This window comes from Phoenix dactylifera, chromosome 10, assembly GCF_051530095.1.
Source record: "Phoenix dactylifera cultivar Ajwa chromosome 10, Ajwa_hap1_PhDact_Kaust_v1.1, whole genome shotgun sequence".
Lineage (NCBI taxonomy): Eukaryota > Viridiplantae > Streptophyta > Magnoliopsida > Arecales > Arecaceae > Phoenix > Phoenix dactylifera.
Window position 1 is genome coordinate 29,498,384 of NC_143199.1, and position 26,718 is coordinate 29,525,101.

At 37.0% G+C, this 26,718-nt stretch overlaps 2 protein-coding genes across 20 annotated transcripts in view; one reads left to right on the plus strand and one right to left on the minus strand.

Moving 5' to 3' along the window:
- Positions 1-22,418, plus strand: part of LOC103722529 (protein S-acyltransferase 11-like) — a 29,088-nt gene extending 6,670 nt beyond the window's left edge. For 2 of the 17 annotated variants that reach the window (XM_017846787.5, XM_088705879.2), the window contains exons 4-5: positions 1,489-1,985; positions 2,431-3,195. In XM_017846787.5, coding sequence (XP_017702276.3) covers positions 1,489-1,983 — 495 coding nt within the window. In that variant the 3' untranslated portion in view covers positions 1,984-1,985; positions 2,431-3,195. Of the gene's footprint in view, positions 1-1,488; positions 3,196-3,385; positions 4,512-5,372; positions 19,573-19,605; positions 19,906-20,241; positions 20,369-20,469; positions 20,587-21,771 lie in introns of those variants that run through there. The other 15 variants (XM_017846783.5, XM_088705880.2, XR_016396708.1 and 12 more) reach the window with 14 other exon arrangements.
- On the minus strand, positions 5,218-7,081 carry LOC103724092 (transcription factor bHLH68-like). 3 transcript variants are annotated; one of them, XM_008815248.5, is made up of 6 exons: positions 6,936-7,081; positions 6,355-6,658; positions 6,216-6,281; positions 5,988-6,053; positions 5,853-5,879; positions 5,218-5,543 (listed from the first exon to the last, which is right to left on the minus strand). In XM_008815248.5, exons 1-6 carry the CDS (start codon positions 7,079-7,081, stop codon positions 5,397-5,399), a joined length of 756 nt encoding a protein of 251 aa, XP_008813470.4. In that variant the 3' UTR covers positions 5,218-5,396. The 3 variants fall into 3 exon arrangements, with proteins under 3 accessions (XP_008813470.4, XP_038971343.2, XP_088562007.1); XM_039115415.2 differs by having other exon boundaries at positions 5,218-5,578; positions 5,849-5,879; XM_088705881.1 differs by having other exon boundaries at positions 5,218-5,587; positions 5,849-5,879.
- Positions 22,419-26,718: the final 4,300 nt, after the last annotated feature.

The following is a 26,718-nucleotide window of genomic DNA, read 5'->3' on the forward strand; positions in this document are numbered from 1 at the left end:
CAGTCCGCGCATCCTCGGAGACCAGGATGCAAGTCCCTAGAGATTGGGATGCACATCTACTAACTAGAGCTATGTCGAGCTTCCAATTTGCGCATCTTTAGAGACCCGAAGGCGAGTCCTTAGAGATCGGGATGCGTGTCTGCTGGCTAGAGCCATGCTGAGCACTCAGTCTGCGCTACCAGGCCACGCTCTCATGTTGAGCATCTAGGCCGAACTTTCAGTCTGTGCATCCTCAGAGATCAGGACACGAGTTCCTAGAGACTGGGATGCGTGTTTACCAGCCAGAGCTATGCCAAGCTCCCAGTCTATGCATTCTCGGAGACTAAGATGCGAGTCCTTGGAGACCGGGATGTGTCTGCTAACCAGAGCCAAGCCGAGCTTCGAGTCTGTGCTCCCAGTCCATGCATCCTCGGAGACTAGAATGCGAGTCTCTAGAGATCGGGACACACGACCTCTAGCTAAAGCCATACCGAGCTCCCAGTCTATGCATCTTTGGAGACCAACACGCAAGTTCTTGGAGACTAGGATATGTGGCCACTGGCTAGAGCCATGTCGAGTTTCCAATCCACGCTCCCAGGCCGAGTACTCCAGGCCGAGTATTTCGGGCAAGGCACTTAAGGCCTAACGATTCAAGAAGATCATTCTACTTTGATACTTTTTATTCTCTTGTTATCTTATGTTGTTATTCCAAAGCATTGCCTGACTTAAGCATTGGAGGAGGCCCGGTTGGAGCTACCTCAGCGGGTCTTTCTCGTCTCTTTATGTCCAGATCCGCGACTCTGCACGATAGTTGGCGCTCCATCTTCCACCACTATGGACTGAGTGGGTTGATCTGCGCCCTCTACGCCTCCAGATCATCAAAACATGGTCGGACATGATTTGGGCATCAACAGAAGATAAATCAAGGAGATGCCAATTTTGTTGCTCATTTTTCTTTGAAGTTTATAAGAGCTATGTGAGATTAAATAGGATTGCAAACAGAATTGGATTTTTGGATATGGATTAGGTAGTTATACATATCCACTTTTTTTTTCATGGATACAGATACGGATATGGATATTAGTTATCATATTGGATAGATTTAGAAATGGAAATAAATGCATGTGGATATTACCCAATCTATTTTCACCCCTAATTTCTAGGGTAGATTTGCTAATCGAGATAAATATTTTAAGAGGAGATTCAAAAAGGTATCCCTTGATAGAGAATATAACCTTTGGTTGGAACTTATTTTGAAGAATGACGTATAAGATTTTTTGTTTCCTGAATAGATGGATAGAGCTTTTTGATTATCGTTTAAGCTAGCATTTATTATTTAAATTTGCTTAATAAAATGTTTGTAAGATTACTTAGTCATGTATAAATTAAAATGAATGTTAGAATGCAGTGAAAACTAACTGAACTAATGAACATGTGTAAACTTGTAATAATGATAAGAACATTTGTTGGGAGTTCATATGGATCCGTTTGTATGTTTTTTCTTTGCAGATAGGCAATTGTGTTGGAGCAGCAAACCACCGGTTTTTCGTTGCATTCCTTATCTCTGTAATCATTAGTTGTATTTATGTCGTCCTGATGATGTTATATGCTGGGTTTCATACATGGCCTCCTTTGGAGTTAAGAACTCTTGGCTCAACCGGCTTCCACACTGTGAGTGGTACAAGGTTGGCAAAGGAGATTGTCGCAGCCCTAGCTAGCTCAGCATTGCTCTTGTCAGCAAGAGGCCTTGTTCTTATTTATTTGGCATTTGCATGCCTGACTGTTGGGATTGGTTTAAGTGTGTTATTGTGTCAGCAGCTCTATTATATCTTTGAAGGTAACACCTACATCAACCACATAAATTCACAGAATGGTTGGCGTGGAGAAAAGGGGTTCCAAAACCTTTTGCGTTTCTTTGGTTGCCCTTACTTAGTTTTCAAGGTATTACCGGGTCTTGCTAATGCTGGAAAGTCGCAGGACACATCAGGATCCAAGCTCTTGTAGAGGTAACCTAAGGTTCTTTATTTTCTTATTCTAGGCAAAAGTTTTATCATTCCTTTTGAATTGCCTTTGGCATAATATTACAATGTAGATCAGAGAAGTGATGATAAATTGACTAACAATTTTAGGGTCATGATAATTTATATCTGTTTGACCTAGAATTATGATTACATGTTAGTGTATTAGTTAGATGCCCCAACCATGCTTAGCAGTGTATATGTTATGCTTTAATTTTTTCCTCTACCAATGCCAGGCAGCTTTCTTTTTTCCCATGAGGGACTTAAATGCTGAACTTTGCCCTTAAAGAATTTGTCATTGTACATTTTTATTATATTATGGAGGCTGATTTGCAGATATGATACTTAGATGTACTTGCCTCAAATAATATGGATTTTCATAATCTTCATTGTGAGATACTCTGCTTACCAAGATGTCAAATGCTAGGAGCAGCCTCTTATGGTGTTCAGTAGGCTAATGAGGTAGCAGATACTTCAGCTGAACTTGAGGACATTCTGGTATAGACGAAAACTAAATGGATTGGCAGCTAGCTGGATTTTTTTTTTTCATTTTTCTTTGTGTTTATATGTCATCTTGCAATCCACCAGGCTTAATTATTACTGTACTAGCCGGTTTCATCGGTGCAAGGTCCTCTGTTGTTAAATTAAATACTTTAAAAGCAAAAACTTCATTTTCTGCTTTTATTATATTCTTGTTGTACGAGGAAGAGCCCGACATTGTTTACATGTAGGGCTGTTCTATGGTTGACTATCATAGACCTGTGAATTAATTTGTTAGAGATAACTGCATGATTCATATATATGAAGTTTTGGATGCTTTCATGGTGAAAGGAACATTCTGTGTGATCAAATAGTAAGCAGATCATCTGCAATGGAAAGTTGAAAACGTGGTTGGAGTTCGAGAGAAACAAGGAGGCTGTTTCCAGATCCTTCATTTTCAATAATTCAGTATCATTTCATCTCTAAGCTGCAGAAATGTGTAGTATGTGTACGAGAGTTCGTTTTATACTGCATCCGTTAATTTAATTGTGTGCAGCCATCTGAAATGGCCGTTGTTTATAAGGTGATAAACATCATTCAGGTCATACACTGCTATCGGGAGCTCACTATATGGATATTAAGTGGTGTGCAGAAACCCAACATTTTTTTAATTTGTTGTCTCTCATAAAAATTAATAATCACTATAAAGTTCGTCGAACTTTTTTTTTTGTGTGTGTTTGTGTGTGTGCTTAATCTTGCATTGTTTTAATAAGATCTCCATAGTAATAATGGTTTTCTTGCATCTGCGCATGAAATTGAGTGGAGCATATGTGGTGCTATTATCTTTAAAATTTGTTTCAGTTCAGATGTGAAAAATTATAATTGTTTTCTATCTTTGTTGTTGTTAGCTGCAAATTGCAGTGCCAAGCATGAAGAACATTATTCCTGGTGTGGCTGCTTAATGAATTTTACTTTCTGACAGATAAATGGAGATCAGATGACAAAATATTGGCCTACTGCTGAAAGGTTAGCAGTTTTTCTTTAATGTTTGTGTGTTTTATTAGATGTAACTTTTCTAATGTTTGGCTAAATGAAACATCTGGTGTCATCGCTCGGTTTCTTTGACTAAACTATATTTCAACCTTGTGTTAACCATATATGTATTACTTACCAAACCTCTTTGACTTAACCTTGTACATTAAAAAAGAAAGAGAAAAAGAAAAAGAAATGAGTGATCTCACAGCCTTGATATAAATGTATTCAAAATCGATGAAGAGTATCAAAGTGCAGATCTAGTTTTCTCTGTGTCTGCCATCCGGTAATTATGCTCAGAATCAGCTAGGATGTTCGACCATCTCCATCATCACCAACCTGGTCAACATAAGCCGCATCCGGTCCACCAATTGACTGCATCTCCTCAGCTCTGGCATCCTGATCCATTTTGTTACCCTCCAGTTTCCCACTGCAGAGTTCGGCCTACCCACCTGAGGGCTGTAAGAAGTCTCAGAGCATCTTTTCTTGGGACTTCTCTGATGCACCATCTCGCTTGCTCCGAGCTGCATTATCGCCAATCTTGGCCAACCACCTGCAGCTTGGAAACCCTCTGCCTCATCTTCCATGTAACTGCTGCATCTCTCTCTCTCTCTCTCTCTCTCTCTCTCTCTCTCTCTCTCTCTCTCTGTGTGTGTGTCTGTGAGCATGCACCACTTGCACCACTATAAAACACATGCGACCATGCATTCAATGTTGGATTCTTCCATGTTACTAGAAGGAAGATGAGGTGGAAGTCACCTAGGCAACTCCATGTAGAGGTTGCCTCATCGGGAAGACAGGACCTCTACATGGAGCTGCGTCACCGTACAGCCTGGAGCTGGTGTTTAGATGGATGAGGGAGGAGCTCTAGGTTGTTTTGATTGTTTTAATTTATTAGGTTGCCAATGTGCTAGCTTATATTATTCTTTTGAAGCAAACACTTACGTTGCAAATAACAAAATTTTAAGGATTATTGCATGCTTCTATTTTTCTTTAATACTATAATGCTGTTTTGCTGCTCCATCCGAATGATTCCTGTGGAACCCATTGGCAATGTGTTGGTCAAGGTGTAAGGATTGGATTGAATAGAGGATAGGATAGGATTGGATGTTAATCACCAGAAAAGGTACAATGATTGGATAGACCCATGATTGCCTACAATTCTCACAGAATTCTCCTCAAGGAAAAAGGAACAACCTTTTTGGCGATGAAAAGAAAAAGAGAACAAATTTCATGGACTCCTGATTAAATGGGAATTGGGACCTAAGTAATCACGTTAGTTAGTGAATGGCGGCGCACTTAGGTTTTGAGCTGTTCTACTGGAGTGTTATTGCCTTGTTGCTTCGTTAGCATTGCTCTGATATGTTGAGTACTTGAAAGATGTAACTTAAAAATATGATTGCATTTGGTAATTAATTGAAGCATAGCCTCATATACCCGCCAATGTAACAAGCTAACTTGCACATACTTTACATGTTTTTTATTTTTTTGTACTTTAATTAAGCTAATTAAATGACATAGCTGTAATCCTACAGGCTTTAGATGTTATGTTCTCTCTCCTTTTCGTCCAATGATAGGTGAGCCTTCTTCCTATTGGTCTCATTAAAAGAGCAACAAAAGTTCCCAAAAAGCCAACCATTAGCGTTTCAGGTTTCAACATTAATTCTGCAGTTGACAAAAGCTACAGAATGCAACCATCCAAAAAACAAAGGATAAAAGCTACATTGTTCATGAGTAGCCAACGCCTGTTTTGATTAACACATCTGTGAATAGCTGTGTCTCATTTGGAGAGCATTCTGTGAGAGGCTCTCCCTTCTAATTATACATTTTCAGCGGTTAGCCATGACACTCGGCTCCCTCTAGACCTCGTCATGCAGGTTTGATTACTTACCGATAGATTGTGCCAGACTTGGGAGCCCAAGAGTTGATGGAGGCATCCCTCCCTGCATTGCAAATGGTGGAGATGGGAACAAGACATAGCCCTCTACTTCTCAAGTCCTCTTTACCTTCCATTTCTTTTTTAATTTCATAGCTCTGGAAAGCATGAGCAGAAATATTCGAGCATGAGTCTGAAAATTCTCAATTGTTATCAAGGCTTGCAACGGATGAAGAGAGAAATTCAATAAGATTTTTGTTTTTTTAGAAATTTGAAAACCTTTTGATCTGAAACACAATGGTCATGAGTCGGTGATTGCAGTTTGGTTAGTTTTAGTTTCATCTCATGATTGTTGCATTTCGGGTAGTATTTAGGGGATATTGGTTAGAAATCGAAGTGAACTACAAGAACAAATAACATCAAAATTCACTGTTTGTTTAATGGTTAATGTATAAAAGGATACCAACCATTTTCACATATGGAGCGCATAGCACCTGAAATTAGCATCAGAAAATATAAGATTCAGCATTTAATTACGAGCAACTTATGATAATCCATAACAAAAAAGTGGTTTCCAAAAGTTTAGTGGAGTAGAACATTACAGTCAACTGCTCATGATGACACTTGATGTATTCAATTGCATCCAACAATACGGAGGCTGTGTCAGTCTGAAAAGATGCATACAGAGAATGAATTAGGATTTTCCGATAGGATCTGGTACATTAGTGCCCGTATGATTGCATCCGAACGAATTAGGGTTTTAAGCGATTGTAATATTCAGCTTATCATTTATTTTGAGACACAAACTAGTGAGTTCTAAATATTTGCACCTTCCCAAATGGTGAAACCAGCTGCTGCAGCATGGTGATTCTGTCACCAAGTTTCTCTTTTCGGACCTGGAAGACCGATACAGCATGGTAGTTACGAGTATTTCTGGCTTTGTACATGCAAGATTGTTTGAGGACTTACCTTAAGTGGTGCAACATGGGAGATGATGGGTATTTCCGGGCACTTTCGTCCAGAATAAATGCAGCAACTATCAGGAGATGTCTTCCTTCTTCGACTATTATCATATGATACCATATGGCTGCTCTGATTCAGCACTGGAAAAGGTGGGCATCTTCCCCCTCCAGTGTTCTTGAGCAGTGATGATGGAACTTCAGAAAAGCTTTCAAGAGGTTCCTCCGAATCCTGCTGATGGCCTTCTTCTTTGATGGGGTGGAGAGGTGCTGCTTCTGCAAACCAATTGCTAGTCTGAGAGCTGCTTGGGCCACTACATATTGGAGGAAAAGAGAACCAACTTAGAGTTCATGTTTGCTTGCTTTCCAGCTTAACAGTAGAGTACAATAACTAATAGCTATCGGTGGAATTCTCCCTCCCTTATTCCTTAGAAAAAAGTATAATAACTACACAAAGAAATCACATGATTAAAGGCAAAGAAAAGGTTGTAGAACCTAAGCTCAACCTTAGACTCCTCTTCTCCACTAGGAGACCAAACTTACATTGGCTAATATGTTGGAAGGAAAATAAGTAGGAACATTAACACTAACAAATTCTGATTGCTCCAAGCTCTCAAAGGGTCATTGAATTCGAGAGACGTGGGTGAGTATGTGGAGATCATGGGAACATTTTCAGGCAAGTTGAACCATTGTTGCATCTCCGTCATCCATCCGCCTCCATGCGTGTCTTCACCCATTCACTGTCATCTATTTGCTTCCCCTCCTACAGTCTAGTCTCAAGCAATTCAGGAGTGTGATCTCTGAACTCACTGTACTGTTTGAACTACAATTAGTTCAAAGATTTTTCTTTCTTCTAGATCTCTCTTTCGACTCTGGCTTCTATTTTGTCTGCCTCCAAACATCACTTGTGTCCAAGAAAAATTTAGTGGGCTGGGGAACATTGGCATGGGAAAGTCGGAGGAGGAGGAAAATTCTCCTCCATCATTAGTCAAGTTGATAGAATCTTCAAGAAGAAGCAACAACACATTTGCTATAAAAAAAAGAAAGAAAATTCTTGGAATATTTCCTTATATCTTTTGTGATGTCAATGGAAGGGCCATCGTTTTCTTCTTTTTTTTACTTGGAGGTGTGGGCTGTTAAAGTAAAAGAAGCTTTGGAAAGACCCTGCCATGGTGCAAGGGCCATCTCTAATGAAGAATTGCTTTATGAATGCTACAAGAAGAGCAACCTAAACTAATTAAAGAAGAAAACCAATGGAGGGAGGGAGGGAGGGAGGACCTTCAGTGTGGACATAAGTGATTACACTACAAGACCACATTTCTCCTTTGTTTTATTAGTTTATGAATTCGTTCATTATTTTGATAACTTCATTTGTGAAAGCCGTACATTTTTAAGGTTTCAGGCATGCGATTAAAGATTAATTACTATGACGATCTCCTTAAGATTTTATTACATCAATGATAATTTGGCTATGTAAATAGTATTATCATTGTAATATAAATTACCCAATCTTACATGGGTGTAGCGTTTTTTTTAGACCAAATATTTGAGTCCCAGACAGGTCATTAGTTAGCCCTGCTGAAAATTCTGGATATTATAGTTTCAAATTAACCTCACTTATTTGTTGCTATGATGAAGTTTGGCTCTCCTTCCACACTTTAGTACAATATTTTGGCTTATTTTCATGCACATTTTTAGAATACGCAGCTCAAATACTAATTTTTCTTTTATCAAAAACATATCAATCTTCCTTAAATTATGAAAGTTTTAAGTCCTTAAGTTTTAGGTGATGATCAAGAAAAGGTGAAACTGAAAGCTAGAGTCTACTATCCTTTTTGTTAATAGCAACGCATGGTATACTTCCAAAATTATGTCACCATATATAGACTACCAATCTTTGTTGCTGGCTTGCACTTGATGAACAGCCTTGACAGGAGGGCCTGTGAATTTGTAGTTTAAAGAGCATTTTCCTTATATCAATTCTGAAATTTCATCTTGATTCGTTGCCTTTCTCGGTGGAAATATCCTAATCAATGATTGATGGTGGAGATTATAATTCTAGGTGACAAAACAAAAATGTTTGAAAACTTAATACTAAACCTTAATAGAAAAGGATTCAGAAGAAACACTAGCTTTGCCTGATTATGAAGAAAAAAAAGAGAGCAGATTTTGAACTACATAGGTACAATTTTTTCACCTTTTCTCTCGGATCTAGTTGTTGATTTGCGGACCAACTTGATTGAATAAATAATTTTTGGAGGTGAATTGGCAATGTAGTAAAATATACGACGAGAAAAAGCAAATAATGACAGCTCACCCACAATGAGATTAAAGTTGGTCTTATGCATAAACAAAAACTAGGTTGTTGAAAATATGTCACTGATGTGATTAATGATGTGAGTTTGATGGATATTTGGATTCCTTGAGATCATGGCTTCTATCTGAAAGATAATAAAATATTATCAATCCTAGAAGCAAGATGGAGATGTAACATGGCCAATTGTGCCAATTTATTCTTCCTTTATCTCATTTGTTCTCTAGGAGTTACTGGAGAAGTGATTGAGAATGCTTTTTTAATTATGGCAATTAAACTGCACAATACACTGCATAATATACTAATCTTTTTATAAAAAAGTTGCTCATAATCAGAAAATAGAGAATATGACCCTCTTCTTCATCTACTAGCTTGTTCATGAAAAGTATATCCAGATTCGAAAATTTGCGATTTATCGCATTTGAAGGCCCTTATTTGCTGAATATCAGCTATTTTAATGTAGAATAATAACAATCAAATAACAAGGAACCCTCAGAAATTATCATAATCCATTTTATTGCCTTCAAACTAAGAACCAATAAATATCTAAGCTTTTAGTGGCTTGTTACTGTGGTGTCTCCAACACAAAGTGCTTCTCAGGAATCATGATGGATAACTCGGAGGCTATCTTCAATGTAGCATCACATCGAAATGCTAAATCTAAGACCCATTAGCCTATTTTATGTAGAAATAGGCAGATCCAGATGTATTTTAACCAAGTTTTCCAATAGGCCTTGTCAAATGACAAGTTGGCTCACAAGTCTTCCCATTGATGGTCTCAACTACACTATGACCAGTTCTTCTTACATTTAAGAGGCACCACTAAAAATCCAGGCATGTAGATGGATATATAACCACCATAAAAGTTTTTAACCTATCTGATATGCCATCATTAATTTTTAACAATTACAAACAAAAAATTATATATTTTTTATATATAGTAGTTCATAATTGTCATAATTTCGCTCTATTTCAAAGATCGGGATTTTTTTCCGCTGGTCTGAGATCATATGCATATCAGCAGATCAACATATTGTTCGAAAAACAAAAAAAACCCACAATTAATTTGGCTTCCACTGCTTCCCTTCGTGCAGATAATTTTTCAGAAAATAATGACATCCAATACATATCCCCAGATATGGACATAGGACTTGCCTTACGTCAAAAGAAGAAATTTAGCAGAACAATGCAGTTTTCTTCCTGTAGCCACGTCAGGATCCATATCTGATGAGATGGATAATGTTGTAAATACTAAGCAACATGATGCTGCTATTTATATCAGAAATTTTTGTTTACATAGTTTTTAAAAAAAATAAAACTATATTCGTTTTGTTCTTATTCATGTAAGGCAAAGACGCAAAGTTTGGGTAAGATTTAATATTTCGTTTATGTCAAGTCAAGATCTAATACATCCAAAGAAGTAGGTTTGATATAACTTAATATGTTATTATTTTTTCCCATCCACTGCCCAATACTCTCTTGTGGCTGCTAATAAGAAGTTTAACAAAGACATTTAGGATTATGACTCATGGGGGAAATTCACAAATGATGTGCAATCTTATCTTAAATGTTGTCTGTCTCGACTTTGCTATGTAGATATTCTCTACATGTACATGTCACACTGGGGACCCATCTAACTGCTCCTGCTTCTATGAACTCCCATGCAATCGTCACATCCAATGGTGCATGGCATGACATATTGGGATTGACTTTCTAAGAAGAAAATAAAGAACATCAGCTAGAGACAAGAATTACCTTACTAGTTAGAAAGAGACACCTACCAAGTGTGCAAAATTATGAAATGGAGCCACAACATGTCGAAGCTATCGTTGCAATGCGCAAGCTAAGATTTATTGCAATTATTTACAAAAATGTGAGAAAGGTAGATGGACTTGTCTATGAGATAGAAATTTGATATAGTGTTTATCTTATTATAATGTAAACAAACTCTAGACGTGCGTAGTGTGGCAGGAGCAGCCTACATTCCATCCTCTAGATTTCCTATACCTTATGCACATTTGATTTTTTGACAATATTATAACAGAAAGTCACCTTCTTAAATAAATTTTTAAAAAAAATGGCATCAACTCTGCCTCCCATTCTAGTAGAAATAAACATTGTCCTATGCTCGGTAGGTAGGGAAGCCACACCCAAGGGTAGGATGCTTGAGTATGTAATATTTGAAAATGTGGTTTTTGCATATTTTGTTGATTATGGAAAAGTGACATATTTTAAAGTCGTTTATGTTTGGTTGAGCGTCTATTTTTTTGAAAAAATTGTATAAAATATGCATTACGCTCTTAATTCTATTTCTCTATAGATTTTTTTTTCATAAAATGTAGGAATCTTATGTCCGTAGAAAAGCTATTTTTTTCATTTTTTTTTATTGAAAATTCCAACCAAATATAAGATATTTTTTCGTTGATTACACTTGCCTTCTCAAACCAAACGAGTCCAAAAGATAATAAGAAACACAACCATATTCCATTATGAGGAAATGGACCATTTCAATCGGGCATTTCATGAGTTGATTACTAAAATATTTATATATTTAATAGTATTTTTATTTTTGATAGTGCGGATAGTATGCATGCTAGCTCTAACAATGAGGCTTAATTTCTGGACTTTTATGCAGGATGCGAAATGGGAAAGGAAATGGTCGTTGGTTGCCTAGACCAGGTCTTGCTTTAGTTGTCCTTAATTAATTTTCCATCTTAATTGTCCTTGATCTATGGTGTGGTCCATGATGGATACATAGCGGTAGTAAGCTAATGATCACCAATCTCAAAGGTTCATGGTGGTAGTAAGGGATGATCACCACTGTCACAGTCTTATTGTTGCAGGGGAAAACTAACCCATGCGAAAACTAGCATCTCAAAGCCTAACCAAGCTGATTCTTTCACCCGAAAAAAACGATTCAAAGCAGAACTTTGATATCTCAAAGCACTTCAAACTCCATCATTTATCCATTGACATAGATTTCAAAACGAACATCTAATGATCAAATGGCGGCTTTGCGCTACAATTATTGTCAAACTGAAAGAACGATAACTTACATAACTCTCAAAACCAGCATCCTTCTGTGCCACCTCCATTTCTTGAGGTAAAAAAAGGTGTATATAACACCCTAGGAAAAATTGAAACATGTTATGATTCACAATTAAATTTTTTTACCATTTTTTAGTGTGATTTAGGAAAAAAATATCTATAACAACACCAATAATCCTCTCATCCCACGTAAAACTAGAATATGGAAAACTCCCCCCATTTGTCCCTACCCTTCTAGATTAATTGAATCCTTTTCCAACCATTTATACTAATACTAACCCATTTTAGATGTGTTTATAAGCGTTTTTAGGTAGGATTTTTTACATGGATACCCTTCTAAAAATATCGAATTATGTATAAATATCCTTCCAAAATTGATATTTACATGTATACCCTCGTAAAACTTTATTATTGTACAAATGCCCGTAATATAACACTTGTTCTAATGATTTTAAAAATATATATTTATATTAATTAAAATAAAATAAAATTTTAAAATTATGCTATTGCTCCATCTTCTTTTCGATCTATTTGTATGTCTATCTATTAAGAGTATTTTAGTTATTTTAATTTGAAACTATTAATTTTTTAACGTCGTTAGATAACATCAATGGATACGACAAAACAAGTATTTGACGAAGGTATATATGTAAATTGAAGGATATTCATGTAAAATTTGATATTTAAAAAAATATTTATGTAAAAAACTCTTTTAGGTATGTGAAGCGCCAGTCTTCCTAAATTAGGGGAGCGGCTAGTTACACCCTGCTTCCGTTGGAAGAGGAAGAACATTGCTACGTGACCGGGTCCCATCAAACAAAGGCATCCGGCGGTAACCACCGGGCCCCATCGCCAGTCTGCCCCTTCCTTTCCGTGGCTCCTACCGCAGTCCCCCACTTATTCTGGAAGAATCCGGTGCACCAGAAGACGCTTTTACCAAAGTATCAACGAGGAAACACAAAGACACCGAAGCAATTGACTTGCAAGACTAAAGACTCAAGCAGGGCCCACCAAAGTAAGACGTGGGTTCCGTTTTAATTCGGTCTTTTTAAAGCCTCACGTTCGAAGATTCTTTTTGTGGCAACCGTTCGGCGGTTAATCCGGCGGGCGGGGCGGTGGACGTGGAGGCGAGCCCGGAAAGGGCGGGACGGCCGTCCAATCCGCGATGGACGACCCACAGGAGCCAGGTAGCGGTTCGCTGAACCCGGCCGCCCTGGACCATCCAGCTTCGGGAACCACCGCGCACGACATGGAAAGGGCACGCGTCGGAACAATATTCGCAGAAGGCACGTGTAAAGGGCATCTGGACCGGTTGCGGTACTCGGAGATGGAGTCGCCGGTTTTTCCGACTCCCCTTTTTGGTTGCTTCCTTTCTCAAGTAAAACCCGGGTAGGACGGTTTTTCCACTCACGAAAGTCTGCTCTTCTTTTTTTCTTCCCTTCGGCCTTCCTTCTTCGCCTCTGTTTTCCTTCCTCCTTTGCTCATTTCGCCTTTTATTTTCCATTAATTTTTAAATTTCCTATACCTGCCCTTCAAATCTCTCTTCCAATTCTTCACTAATTCGATAACATAATTCTATATATTAAATTTTTCTTCTCGTTTGGCAACGGATTTACTCCTCGGTTTCTTATAATTATTTAAATACCTGTTCAGCATTCAAATTTCCTTTTTGAATTCATTTCGTTCTGTGCGATTAATTACCTTTTATTGTACCATGCCCACACCTTATCTTCTTTATCTTTTTAGCTTAATTTTTCTTAGATTTTAGTCTCCTTTTCCTACCCATTTGCTCAATTTTTCTTTGTTGAACAAGGACATAATGAGATTATCGATATGTTTTCCCCAGAGCTTTCTTGAACTATGCGCTTGTTTGGATTTCTTCTTTATGCGCTTGTTTTGCAAGGAAAGTTTCAAGAAAAAGGAAGAAAGGGGCAGATCAGTTAGTACAAGGCATGGGAAAACATAACAGGTCTTCGAATTCCACTCCTCATATAATTGGTAATTGCCTACACCTCCTTTCCAAATTCTTGCAGCTGTATTCTAGATTTCCTGGTGCAAAGGCAATTTATAGGGAATTGGTTTGTATTTTGGTCAGTTATTCTCCACATTTCATTTATCCTGGAAGGCTTTTTAATTTCAAGAAAATTTTCGTTTATTTAATTTTAATGTTTCCGAAATTTGCAGAGAAATGGTATTAATTGTTTTATGCTTGACTAAAGCAGAGTTTATCTGATTAGGGTTCTGAAAACTTTGAATAGTTTGAGCCTCCATTTGTCCCATTAAAGAACAAAATAGAGGGGGGGAAGAAGGTAGTGACCTGGTGGTATTAATCTTAACCCACCAATCGACAGAATTTTCAGGAATTGTCACTAAAGTTACCAAAGGCTGAGCTTATTATCTGGCCACAATCTCCTTGTAATCAAACAATGAGTGTTGTACACAGTAAAGATCCTTCAAATTGCAACCCACTATTTTCTCACAAAGAAAAAAGAAAAGAAAAGGAAAAGATTCATTCAATTATATTGTGGAAAGCAGTGAGTTTTTGATACATTATAGTCTTGCACCATTATCTGCTCAGATGATGCAACAAGCAAGTGCTTAATGATCATCTTCTCCTTTATATCGGAGTAGTATTCATCTGGCTAGCATTTTTTTTTTCCAGTTTATCAGTATCCACAATAGATGTTATGATATGCTTCTATTTACAGAGATATTTCTTTTCAAAATCTTTATGGAAATATTGGTGACGGTATACTTTTCTGTGCATGAATGGGCCTGGAAATACGTATTTCAGTGCATGGAACTGGTCACGAAAATTGGAAATTGATGGTTATAGGATTTTCTTCAAAAAAAAATTTTCTTTCATTTCCAAAATAAAATAAGAAGTGAATGGCTATTGGCGGATTATATGAATTATTCTTTAGCAGTAATGAGGAAGTGCTCAGCTTTTGGAAGAGCAGCACTGGGCAGGCAGAGGAAATATCAGAAAGAGAAAGGTACAAAGGAAGAATATGGGGAAAGGAAAGAAGAAACTCATGGGAATCCTATGTAGGAGGGGACTTTACAGACTCACAAGCACACAAGGCATGAAAGGGAGGTGGACGTATGTGGCTTTTAGAAAAGGAGAGAAAAAAGTGCTTAAAAAATACTCACAACCGACGTCTGTCCCATGAACAAAGATCCCAGTGATTTGCATGCAGAGACCTTCAGATGTATTACATATAGAGACATCTTTTGGAAGAAGGTCCATTGGAAGTAGGATTCAATCTCAGAAGTTTTTAATAAATATAGTAGAGCTTGAATGGGAAAGTTAGGGATAGAAATAATTGCGACTTTTTTTGGAGTCACTTCATGAGGGATTTTAGTGATTACCAAATCTTAAAAGGTGTTCACTTTCTTGAATTATAGGGCTGTTATTTTGAATGATAGCATGCAAAAACTAGACCTGCTCACATTCTTTGGTAGAAAGGGCATGCAAATTTGCCAGTTTTAGCATGTGCTAGTGCCTCCTTCCATATGGAGTTATTTGACATATATGTTTTTCTCACTACTTTCTTAACCTATCTTACTTCTACATACATGTATGTATGTATGTATGTATGTATATATGTATGCATGTATGTATGTATGTGTGTCTGTCTGTCTGTATGTATGTATGTGTGTGTGTGTGTGTATGTATGTATGTATGTCTGTGTGTCTGTATGTGTGTGTGTACATATATCTATCTATCTATCTATCTATCTATCTATCTATCTATCTATATCTATATCTATATCTATCTATCTATATACACACACACACAAAAATATATGCACATACAAACATACATACATACATACATACATACATCCATACATACATACATCTCTCTCTCTCTCTCTCTCTCTCTCTCTCTCTCTCTATATATATATATATATATATATATATATATATATATATATATATATATATATATATATATATGTTCGCACCATTGTTTTTTTTTAACTGATCTTAACCATCATTTATTCATTTTTGTAACTGTTCTTACTTGACATATATGTTTACATCATCATTGACTCATTATTATAATTGGTCTTGTTAGGTGAGAGAGTGACAAATGTACATGATTGTAGTCTTCAAACATGTTGTTTCACCTGTGCATATCAGTAAGCTTTGGACTAGCATTAATGATACATAACCATGAGATGACACTGCATGACCAATGCAAATGTATCATGATTTCTTGACTCAAAACATTTTGCTAACGAAAGCTGGATGGGGATGACTCTTATCCCAATTGTCACTCAAATATTGGGGATACCATTTCAATCTAAGCTCGTGAGTAGAGTTTATGATGGTGGTTTTTATTACCATGGCTAGCAAATAAAAACTGCTGATAGAGAGTTATGGCCTCCTACATGGACCTTAGGGATGTTTTAGGGCAATCTTTCCGATATGGACATGATTGGTTCGAAAATATGAGTTACGAATGGCGTATGTAGGGATTGAGTTTCGAGATGTTTTAATCCTGACACTGATCTCTTTCTTCCTTCACGGGCTCTTCCAAGCACCCTAGTTTATAATGGAGGCAGTAGAAGATTGCTAATTTCATTAGGAAATGTTGTTTCGAAATTTTTTTTGAAGTTACAATTTATTTCTTTTGAATATTTATGAATGCAGAAATAATTAGTGCAAAACTTTTTCTTAAGGAATCACTTGGAGTTGTGACTGCATGGTGTCAATGAGATTGAAAAGTCTCTACAGCTAGGTTGGATGGTTAAATGAAAAGAGAATCTAACAAAGACTTTCATGGCCTACCAAAATCCTCTACACTACTTGTAGGATTTTTCCTTCAACTAGGGCTGCAAATGATCCATTGCCGGTTAATATATGGAACAATGGGGAGTGATTACATCTGTTTGAGGGTATTTTTCCGTGAACTCTCTAAGCTATGTTAGTAATATGCTTGGTGAAAATGAATAAACATGTAATGAAAAACTACAACATTTGTTGAGTGATTTTATTGAGTGTATATATCTAAGATACACTATCAGCCTTTGTCCTACAGATGGATGAAGCAATGCAAAACCACCATATTTGTTTACTGTAGTTTGGAAAGTATCTAGATATGCTAGCGACTTTTATAGTGCTACTAAAAAAGAATAACTAGAATTGAATTGCCACATCTAGTTAGGGTTTGTTTCACTTGCATAAATTCATTAGGAATAAAACTTTAACTTGCATATGTTCCTCATCTCTTTACTCCTCTTTGACGAAGTAAAACTATTCAATGATTTGACACCTCCATCTAAGTAGTTAACTTTATATAAACATAGTTAAGTACCACCAACTAACTTTTCCGCTAACCTAACAAAATTGCCCTTGTTTGCAATGTTATTCAAGTACGAAAAAAAATTCTAATCCAAATAATCAAACTTTATCCAAATTATTCAAATTTCTTTGTGACTAAATAGGGTTTTTTAGTGAAATGTCTAAGATATGATAATAGCATTCCATATGGTGTAAATAAATGAAGTAAAAGGAAATTGTCACATTCATTGAATAGTTTTATTGAGTTCATATATCTAAAATATACTAGCAACCTCTTAGGATGAAAGGATATTGGGAACCACCATATTTGCTGATTATTTTTTTCTGAGTGGAAAATATTAAAGATATCCTAGCCATCTGTACATTGCTAATGAATGAATAAGCAATGGTGAATTGCCACATCTACTTAGTATTTGTTTATTTCTAGCATAACTTTATTCAACGATTCAACCATTTCCTAAGAAAGAATTTTAACTCAATGAAGAATAAGTATCGGTAGGTGCTTCCTAAGCTAACTTGAAACTCCAAAATTGTTCTTCTTTATTGCTTTGTTATTTGAGCAACGAGAAAATTATATTACTAATCTAAATTCGTAAAGTTTATTTAGATTTGTTTGTGAAATAAACATAGTTTTTTAGTAAAATGTCCGAGAATGTTAACAATTTGTATGGTGCAAATGAATAAAGAAGAAACGAAATAATGGCAAATTTGCTTTGTGGTTATATTGAGTGTGTATGCCTAAATATTGATAAATGAGTATACAAGCTGCCTTAACCTTACTCAGATGCTCACCCTTGCTCCTCGACATTCATCACTTTTCTGGTTATTTATGGGCAACCACTAGTGATTTCCCGTAGGAACTTAGAGATGGACTGTTTTTTGGCATTGCCGGATGTATTTACACTCTTATATATGTGTTGTAAGTCCATCTACCTCTCCAATATGAGGAAACCACCATATACATCCACTAATTTCTAAGTGAAAGATATCTAGGATATTCTAGAGATATGTACATTGCAAATAAAGGATGAAGCACTAGATAATTGCCACATCTATTTTAGGATATACTTTACTCCTGCATAACTTTAATAGAAATAAAATTTTAATTGACATAAATTCTTTTTTATTTTCCTCTTTTGCAGGATAAATATTATTCAGTAATTTGACTTCATAGAGTTTTCACTTGTTTAAAAACAAATATAAGTACCAACAACTAATCTAAAATTTCAAAATTACTCTTCTAAATTGATGCAATATATATCCAAGCATGAAAAAATTATTTTGAGAAGCTAAATAAGTTAACTGCACTCAGGTTAATGATATTTTTGGAGTATACTGCTAACTTTAATTTAATTGACACTCTAAACCCATGGCCTACCGCAGGATATGATGCATGCATGTATACTGGCTAAAATGATAGACGTGAAATAGACTGCGGCGTCCCGCCATAGAAATCAACGAAATCTTGACCCCTTGGCGTACCCGCAAGTGGATGGAGCGGGGCACGCACGCGCGCAGTCACTCGAGAGCGCGTGCGAATGCGAGCAACCCGGCGAACAGATACGGAGGACGCGGACAGAACGCGAGAGCCTCTCGTTTCCTCTCACTCTCATCCTCGGGAATCGTCGCGTACGGCGGATGGAAGAGGACGCGCGTCGCATGGGCATTGACCACACGCACGTGTGGTGGAGGGAATTGGGAACGTTTCTCGCACGGACGAATCTCTTTCGGTTACGGCACCGGACGTCGCCGGTTCCCGCGGTTCCTGCGTCCGGTTTTTGTTAGTTTTCTACATATATTTAAAGTCCTGGGTGGGCCTCGCTCTTATCGTACTTCTCTTTATATCTCTCCTTCCTCTCCCCCGCTCTCCTTTTCTCTCTGTGGTGACTGTTTTCTTTTTTTTCTTTCTTTTTTTTGATGATAAAGCTGTGGTGGCTGTTTTCTTCGCTTGCTTTTGGTTTTGGTTTTATTGCAGTCTCCCTAGATTTTTTTTTTGTCTCTGTAGATCTACTGTTGTATTGTTTTTTTCACTAGTTCTATATATGGTTATCATTTGATTACAGCAAACGAGGTTAGATCCAGGTTTCTTTTTTCAGTTGTTTTCGATCTATTACCTTTCATTTTCTTGTCTTATGTTGCTGTTGTTTCTTCTCGCATATGTTTTCTTTTGCTTAATTTTGATGATGATTAGTGTGTGGATTTCGATATTATGGGCTTCTGTCTTTGTGATCTTATGATTTTTTGGTGAGTTTTTTTTTTTTTTTGGATTTAGTTATCTGTCTGTGTTAGCCACCTTATTTCAACAATTCTTGTTTGCATGTGAGGTATTATGAAGGAGTGATCACAAGATTCTCAGCATGTTTTCCACGCTTTTTCGAACGGTGAACTCATTTAGGTTTCAGCTCTTATTCCGTCTTTCCCGGAAAAGAAAAAAAAAGCATGGGAAAGAAGATTAGGGATGAAACATACTTACCGTTGACTGTTCAACAAAGCCGCTGGAAAAGATGACAAATCTTTTCGAGAATTCCACATTAGCTTCTACTTCAGGAAGTAGTGAGTTCTTGGTCCCCCCCCCCCCCCCCCCCCCCCCCCCCCCCTCTCTCTCTCCAAACAATTATTTAGAGAATCATTGGAGGTCATACCAATATTAAGGGCATGTCTTCGGCTTTTGTGAGAATTTCAATCTAGCTTCGAGATCAAGTATTAGTGATATCTCCATTCCTCTCCCTGCAATTCAACAATTTTTGGCTTTGTGTGAAGAATGATGGAGGAGATGATGACAAGTGGCTTTCCTGAATTTCTTGAACTGTGAAGAACTTGGTTTCAGGAAGTCGTTGGAAGGAATTGCAGATTGTTTCATGTATTTCAACCTACCATCCATCTTCGGTATTGCTGATATTTGAATTACTTTCCCTTTCTCTCTCTCTCTCTCTCTCTTTCTTTTTTTTTCTTGATGAAGAGAGAGGCAAAGCCACCCAGCTTTTATTAGAAAAATGAAATTTACAAAAGCTATTTATAAAAAATTTACAAGAAAGAAAAATATAAAAAAGCAATAAAAAACTTTTACAAAAGGTAGTGGTCTGTTAAACTATTCAACAAGCTTTACAATCTTATAGGTACTTTCCAAAAAAATTACTTTCCCTCTCTCTAGTAAGAATTTTCGCTTATATGTGAAGAATGATGGAGGAGATAATAACAAGATTATGGATATGTCTTCCACAGATATTATTGAACCGTGAACTTGTTTGGATTTGTGATGAAAGAACAACACTGTTGATAGCTCAATAAAGTCGTTGGAAGACATGCATGACAGATCTTTATTAGAACTGCAATCTAGCTTCCATATCAGGTATTATTGATGCCTGAATTACTTTTTCTAGTTCACAACTTTCACGTACGTGAAGAATAATGGAGGAGATGATAACAAGATTATGGATATGTCCTCCACAGGCTTTCTTGAACTGTGAACTCTTTTGGGTTTATTAAGAGAGAACCACACTGTTGATAGTTCAAGAAAGTCTCTGGAAGACATGACAGATCTTTATGATGACAATTTCAATCTATAAGGTATGGTCATCTCTCTCTCTCTCTCTCTCTCTCTCCCTTGGGCCCCGCGCCACCCCCCCCCCCCCCCCCCCCCCCCGGGGCAACACACATATTAGAGTTCATGGAATTTAGGAATTTATGTTTTATTTTATTATCTGTCGAGTCTGAAAGATTACGGTTTTACATTGCCTGCTGTGGAGTGATATTATGTCATTTGTTTACTCTGATCTGAATTGTGTCCCCAAAGCAAGACTCAACATGCTGGTTTGAAATAGATTGATTTTAATTTTGATTGCCTGCTCGGAAGTGATCTTCCATCTTCTTCTTTTGTTTACTTCAATCTAAATTTTATGTTCTCAGATCAAGATCTGACAAGTTCTTTTAAATAAATATACACTGATTGATTTTAGTTGCAAATTACCTACTCTTGAGTGTTTTTCTAGCTGCTTTTGTTTTCCTCAAATCTGAATTATGTGTTCCAGATCAGGATTTGACATGCTTTCGTGAAATTTATCAAGTATGAAGGATTTTAACTGTAAATTACCTAGTTTGAAGCGGTCTTCTACCTTTCTAATTCGTTTCCTATGATATATTACCTTTGTATGGATCTGGAATTTACATACACTTGATCCTCTCTGTCTTTTTTTCTTTCTTTCTTCTTTTTTGAGAACCTTCTATATATTTCCTTTTGGTTTTGTTCAGTCTAAATTAGCTGTATCCAGACCAGGAATTAGTATGCTCTTTTAAACAATTCCAGATTTAGCGATCAGTGTTTATCATTCTTTTCTACTTTCTTTTTGCTGTGAACCTTCTATATTTCTTTTTTGTTTTGTTCAATCTAAATTAGCTGTGTCCGGACCAGGTATTAGTGTTCTCACTAAAATAATTCCAGATTTACCGATCAGTATCATTTCTTTCGAGTTTTAGACAAGACAAATGGAAATGGAATATAAAAATTGATTTTTTTTTGGTGAAAATAATTGAATTGTTCAAGCATCAAGTGGTTTTTGGTTTTGTGAAGGCTGAGAATTCACAGGACTTCTCCCTCACAATTGATATGTACTGCTTCTTGTTGGTGGATTGCTGTTGTTTCTGCTGTTTTTTATTGTTCCTGCCGCATTAGTAAATCATTAATCTTACAATTTTATATTTAAACTATGGAATTTTTCCAACTTTTTTACTTTCTGCATTTCTTTTGCCCTGCAGGTCTTCAGCTCTAACCAACTTGCTCTCGCGACACTGAAATTTCCTTATTTTTGAGGAATTTCCATATTCATTGGTATGTTTGGTTTAAATGGAGGTTTCATTTTGTAGCATTGTTGTTAGCTGCTTAACTATTCGTTGGAGATCGAATGAGTAGAATTGAGGTGCTTTTGAGCCTAGGAATAAGCTTTTCTGTGCAAGGAAGTGGGTTTATGGAATACGTTTACATTGTTATAGTTTCCTTCTCTTTTTTCCCCCTCTCCTTTGACTACGGAAACAGGCTTAGTGATAAATATTTTGTGGGAAGTGCTCAACTTTTGGTTCTCTGATAGCCGCTGCAGGTACAGCCAGAGAACAAAAAGGCGAGAGAAAGGGGAAGAGTGTGAGATAAAGAGGAGAAGTACACATGAGAATCATCTCTAAAGAGGGAGGCTTTCAGGGCTCAGAAGCACAGACATGCAGATTGGATGGTTTATGACATGAGAGAGAACTCAACCCGGCCGGTGAAGCCTCTCACTCTAAATTTTGATGTGTTACAAAAATTTGGCAATCCTTTGGCCATACTTTTTTTTTTTTCGTTTTTTTTTTCCTTGCATTATTTGATCAAACAAGGGTGTCCTTTATGTTCATTTGGGGAACTCTTCTTAGAACTGTGCTCCATTGTAAACATCATATTGCTGGCAGAAGTAAACCCTAGTAAAGTAGTGCTCTCTCAATGGTTATTTGAAAGTTTACCAGTCTTACAGGCCAACATGGATGGATCTCCAACCTCAAATCCTTGATGAGACCCCTACAGAACAAACTAGATCCTGGAGGGATTGGAAGCAGACTTGGATCCAGTTTAGACTTGATGGAAGGGATATCCATCAACACTTCACTGATGAAATGTAATGTATCATAAGAAACAGCCAGTGAAAGGGGGATTTAGGACTCCTTAAGCACACCAAAAGCAGAACCAAAAGAGAAAGCAAGTTAAAAAATAATGACATCACTTCTATTAGGAGTTTCTGCACCAAAATCTGATTCCAATGGAATTGCTGAGTGCAGTCTTAAGATCTTATTTGTGAAACTATACTCCATCCTCTGAAAGGAAAGGAGCTTGTTTATGGTAGTGCTGAAAATCTATTAGGAGATTAAGGGGACACATACCAGTATTTATTTTTGTAAAGTTATTTGGTTGATTTGATATCATAATCTGAGAGCTATATGAAATTTAAATTTATTCTGAAATTGTTCTCCCTAATCCACCGTATCTCCCATGAAAGGTGTGCAGTAATACTTAAAGGCTGCCCACAAAGCTTAGCTGGTATACAGATGGAGTAAATACTAGTATAACTCTGCTTCGTTGTTTTACCCTCTACTTCATTTACTGTCAAATCTACAAAATCTGATCATATTTCTCTGCTACTTTGCTGTCTTTCAACTATGGAAACTAAGATAACTTTTCAATGTAGGTTCGACCAATTCGTACTCCCGAACTCTTCGATGACGGGCACTGACCCTTGTCTATATAAATTTTTTTCGAGTGAACCCTCCAGGTAAGTACTCTCAAGCCCTCTTATACGTTTGCAGTACCACTCTGCCACTCTGACAACACCTTCATTGTTTCTTGAGAGTTCGTTTGAGTTAGGCATCGGATGGTTCCTCGCTAGACACTCTTCGGCAAGAGGACTTTCTTGTCTTTGTTGTTTCATGTCAATTCTAACTATGGAGTGAAGGTGCGAGGATAGTCTCCTCCTTCCAACACTATCTCAGGAGCAACCAACACTGTAGCTATTGTCATCCGAGCATGGCGGCCATCACATTTCGGAGATATATCGCAATCTTTAGCCGATCTTTATGGCTTAAGCAACTGATCATCCGAGCACTTCAGTAGCTCAGCTAGCTCGGCACCTTAATTAGGCCAATTCCCAATGGCAACGCTTATGTTGTGCTTTTAAATGATGCTTCTTTTTTTTTTTGACTTTAGCGTTTGAAACTAGTCATGGAAATTTAAGAAAGTGAGAAAATGAATGCTAATGGGCTTTTCTATATGGGTTTGCTTCCATCATTCGGTCATTATCAGGCGCCGAATGTTTATTCTTATAATCTACTTGTACGATGGATCCCAACTGCGCAGCAAAACGACCCGTAGAGAAAACCCGCCCGGTTCGTTTTCTTGGACCAAATATGTCTACATACAAGTTCCTCGGCCAATCTTAAATATATTTACATGCAAGTTCGAAAAGGTACACGGAAATGAAATTATATTGTATTACTTTTTGATGCTGCATGCAATGTTTTCTTTGATTTATTTACGACTGCACTATACCCCGACCATTTTTTTTTTTTTTTTGAGAGTGAAAATTTGTAGATACCCATGATTTTATGAATTATGACTATCCCGAACTGCTGTATATAGTGATTTTTTATTTCATATTTTTTCCAACCGAGTGTTAATGGTGAACTCATCCACTAAAAGAAACAACCTCGTAAACTTTTACCATGTTATAGCAGGGGAAGAGTTCTGGAGCATGGCTAAGATACAGTGACTAAACAGCCTCTTATTTAGCAGTGCAAGTCTTTTCTGAAAGGTGTCCGTTTAGACCCCTTTTGTTTTTTAATTTTAAATCTTCATTCCACGTAGAAAATAAAATTGGAAACAGAGAAGGGAGGAGTAGGCTGAGAGGGAAATCAAGTTCGGGCTTCCTTGAAACAAATTTTCGGACTTTCCTGTCTGAACGTGAATGGAAGCCTGGACTGATGAATGTATGATGCCCAGCGATCGTTTAGATTGGAAAGAAACAAGCGAAAAAGAAGCCTAGGTACGAAACAGAGCATGAGACGGGGAGAAAGGAGAGACCCTCCCGACCCACCCCATTCCCTGTCTCTGTGTTGTAAAAGAGGAGATCCAGTCAAGGAATGGGTTGAGGTACACAAAGTGCTATTCCATTAGAAAGATTACTTCCACACATCCTACCAAACAACGAGACAGGTTATCCCTGTTTGCATTGCTCTGGCTAAGCAGTGAGCTCTGTTCTTGCAGATCGGCTTGATCGGTCCTACGATGATTATTATCTGAGGAAACCTTGGGATGTGGCTAGCTTCGATTGAGTCTTTAGGTAAGCTTTGGTTGTGCTTGCTTTCAGTTGAGGCTTGTATATCCGATGAGGGTAAATGATTGTTTGATGGGCTTGTTTGGATTGTTGTGGTGGAGCAGTGTATTCTGTTCCTACAATTTGTGAGCTTGTGATAAGCCATGTAGGTCCGAAAGAGCACCAAAGCAGAATATCAAGTATGGGGGAGGAAGATTAGGCATAAGAACAGAGCAGGCGTGAACGTTGAACCCATGCATGCTTAGGCGTGAACGTTGAACCCATGCATGCTTGAACGTAGGAACCGAAGCAGCTAGGCAGTAATTCCAAATGGCTATGAGAGGCTTTACCGCATCAACTAGTCATGGAGAAGTTTTAGGCATCTGTTTTTCCATTCTGTTTTACAGTAGAGTTGATTTCTATTATTTTCTTAGTAGAACCTCTATTTTCGGCTGTATATCTGAATAGTTGGTTAAAGTTTATGTATTAATAAGTTCTGGACATGAATAAACGATATTTTACTTTTAACTTTTTTTGGATGTATTCATGGTCGAATAGTGTGAATCATCCATCTTAGCAAAAAAAATAAAAAATAAAATAAATAAAAGATGGGAGAGGGAAGGGAAGAGATTTTGTCGCTTCTACATGAGATGTTTCCATATCGATGCAAAAAGTTTAGAGCTACATTTTCACATAGAAGGTTCTACTATTTTCTCGAAATATAATTTTTGAAAAATTAATAAGTTATCAAAAAAAAGATATGGTAGACATGCAATGGGATTTCTTGATGCAAGCAAACAAAGCTGCTCCATCATCCCTTTTTATTTATTTATTTATTTTTGTGAAAACGGGAATTCATATAGCTCTAACATGAGTACATCCTACCAAATCAGAAGAAAGCAAAAAATATAAATAGGACGGAAGTTCTACTGTGGATGTCCAGTGGAACTCCCCGGAATGCCGTGCAATATAGGAGGCAACCCAGTCTGCTGCCCTGTTCGCCTTTCGAAAAACGTGTACTGCCTGAAGCTCATTCATCTTCATAGCCAATATGCGGGTCTGACGAATAAGTGGATGATCATCTCCATATCTGTCCGTACTCCGGATTCAATCTATAACTATAGAGGAATCCTCCTTGTCCATCACCTTTAGCTACATACGTGTTTACGCAGTATCTATCCAAGAAGAAAAGAGGTAAGATCATTTTGTCTCTATCCTATGATGTAACTCTAAAGAGAGAGAGGCTCTAACACTCCTCCTTTTATCATCTTTCTATCTAAGTTGATTAATAATAATAATAAAAAAAGACTACAGAAGTACATTTAACTAATCATCACTAATGGTCCATCTATATTTATGTCTCAAAGTCAATGCTACGCTGAAATGGTGTGAAGCATCCATCTTAGCAAAATAATAATAACAATAAAATAAATAAAAAATAGGAAAGAGGGAAGGAAAGAAATTTTGTTCGCTTCTATATGAGATATTTCGATATTGATGCAAAAAATTTAGAGCTGATTTTTTTCATAGGTTCTACTATTTTTTTTCAAAATATAATTTTAAAAAATCAACAAATTACCATAGAAAGATATGGTGGACATGCAATGAGATATGTCCACGCAAGAAAACAAAGCTGCTCCGCCATCCTCTGCCGTATACGTGTTTATGAAGTATCTATCTAAGAAAAAAAATGAAGAAAGGATTATTTTGTCACTATTCTACGATATAACTCCAATACTACATAGACAAAGAGGATAAGATACTCCTCTTTTAATCATTCTTTCTAATCTATGCTGATTAATAATTAAAAAAAAGACTACAGAAGTATATTTAACTAATCATCATTAATGGCCCCTCTATATTAACGTCTCAAAGT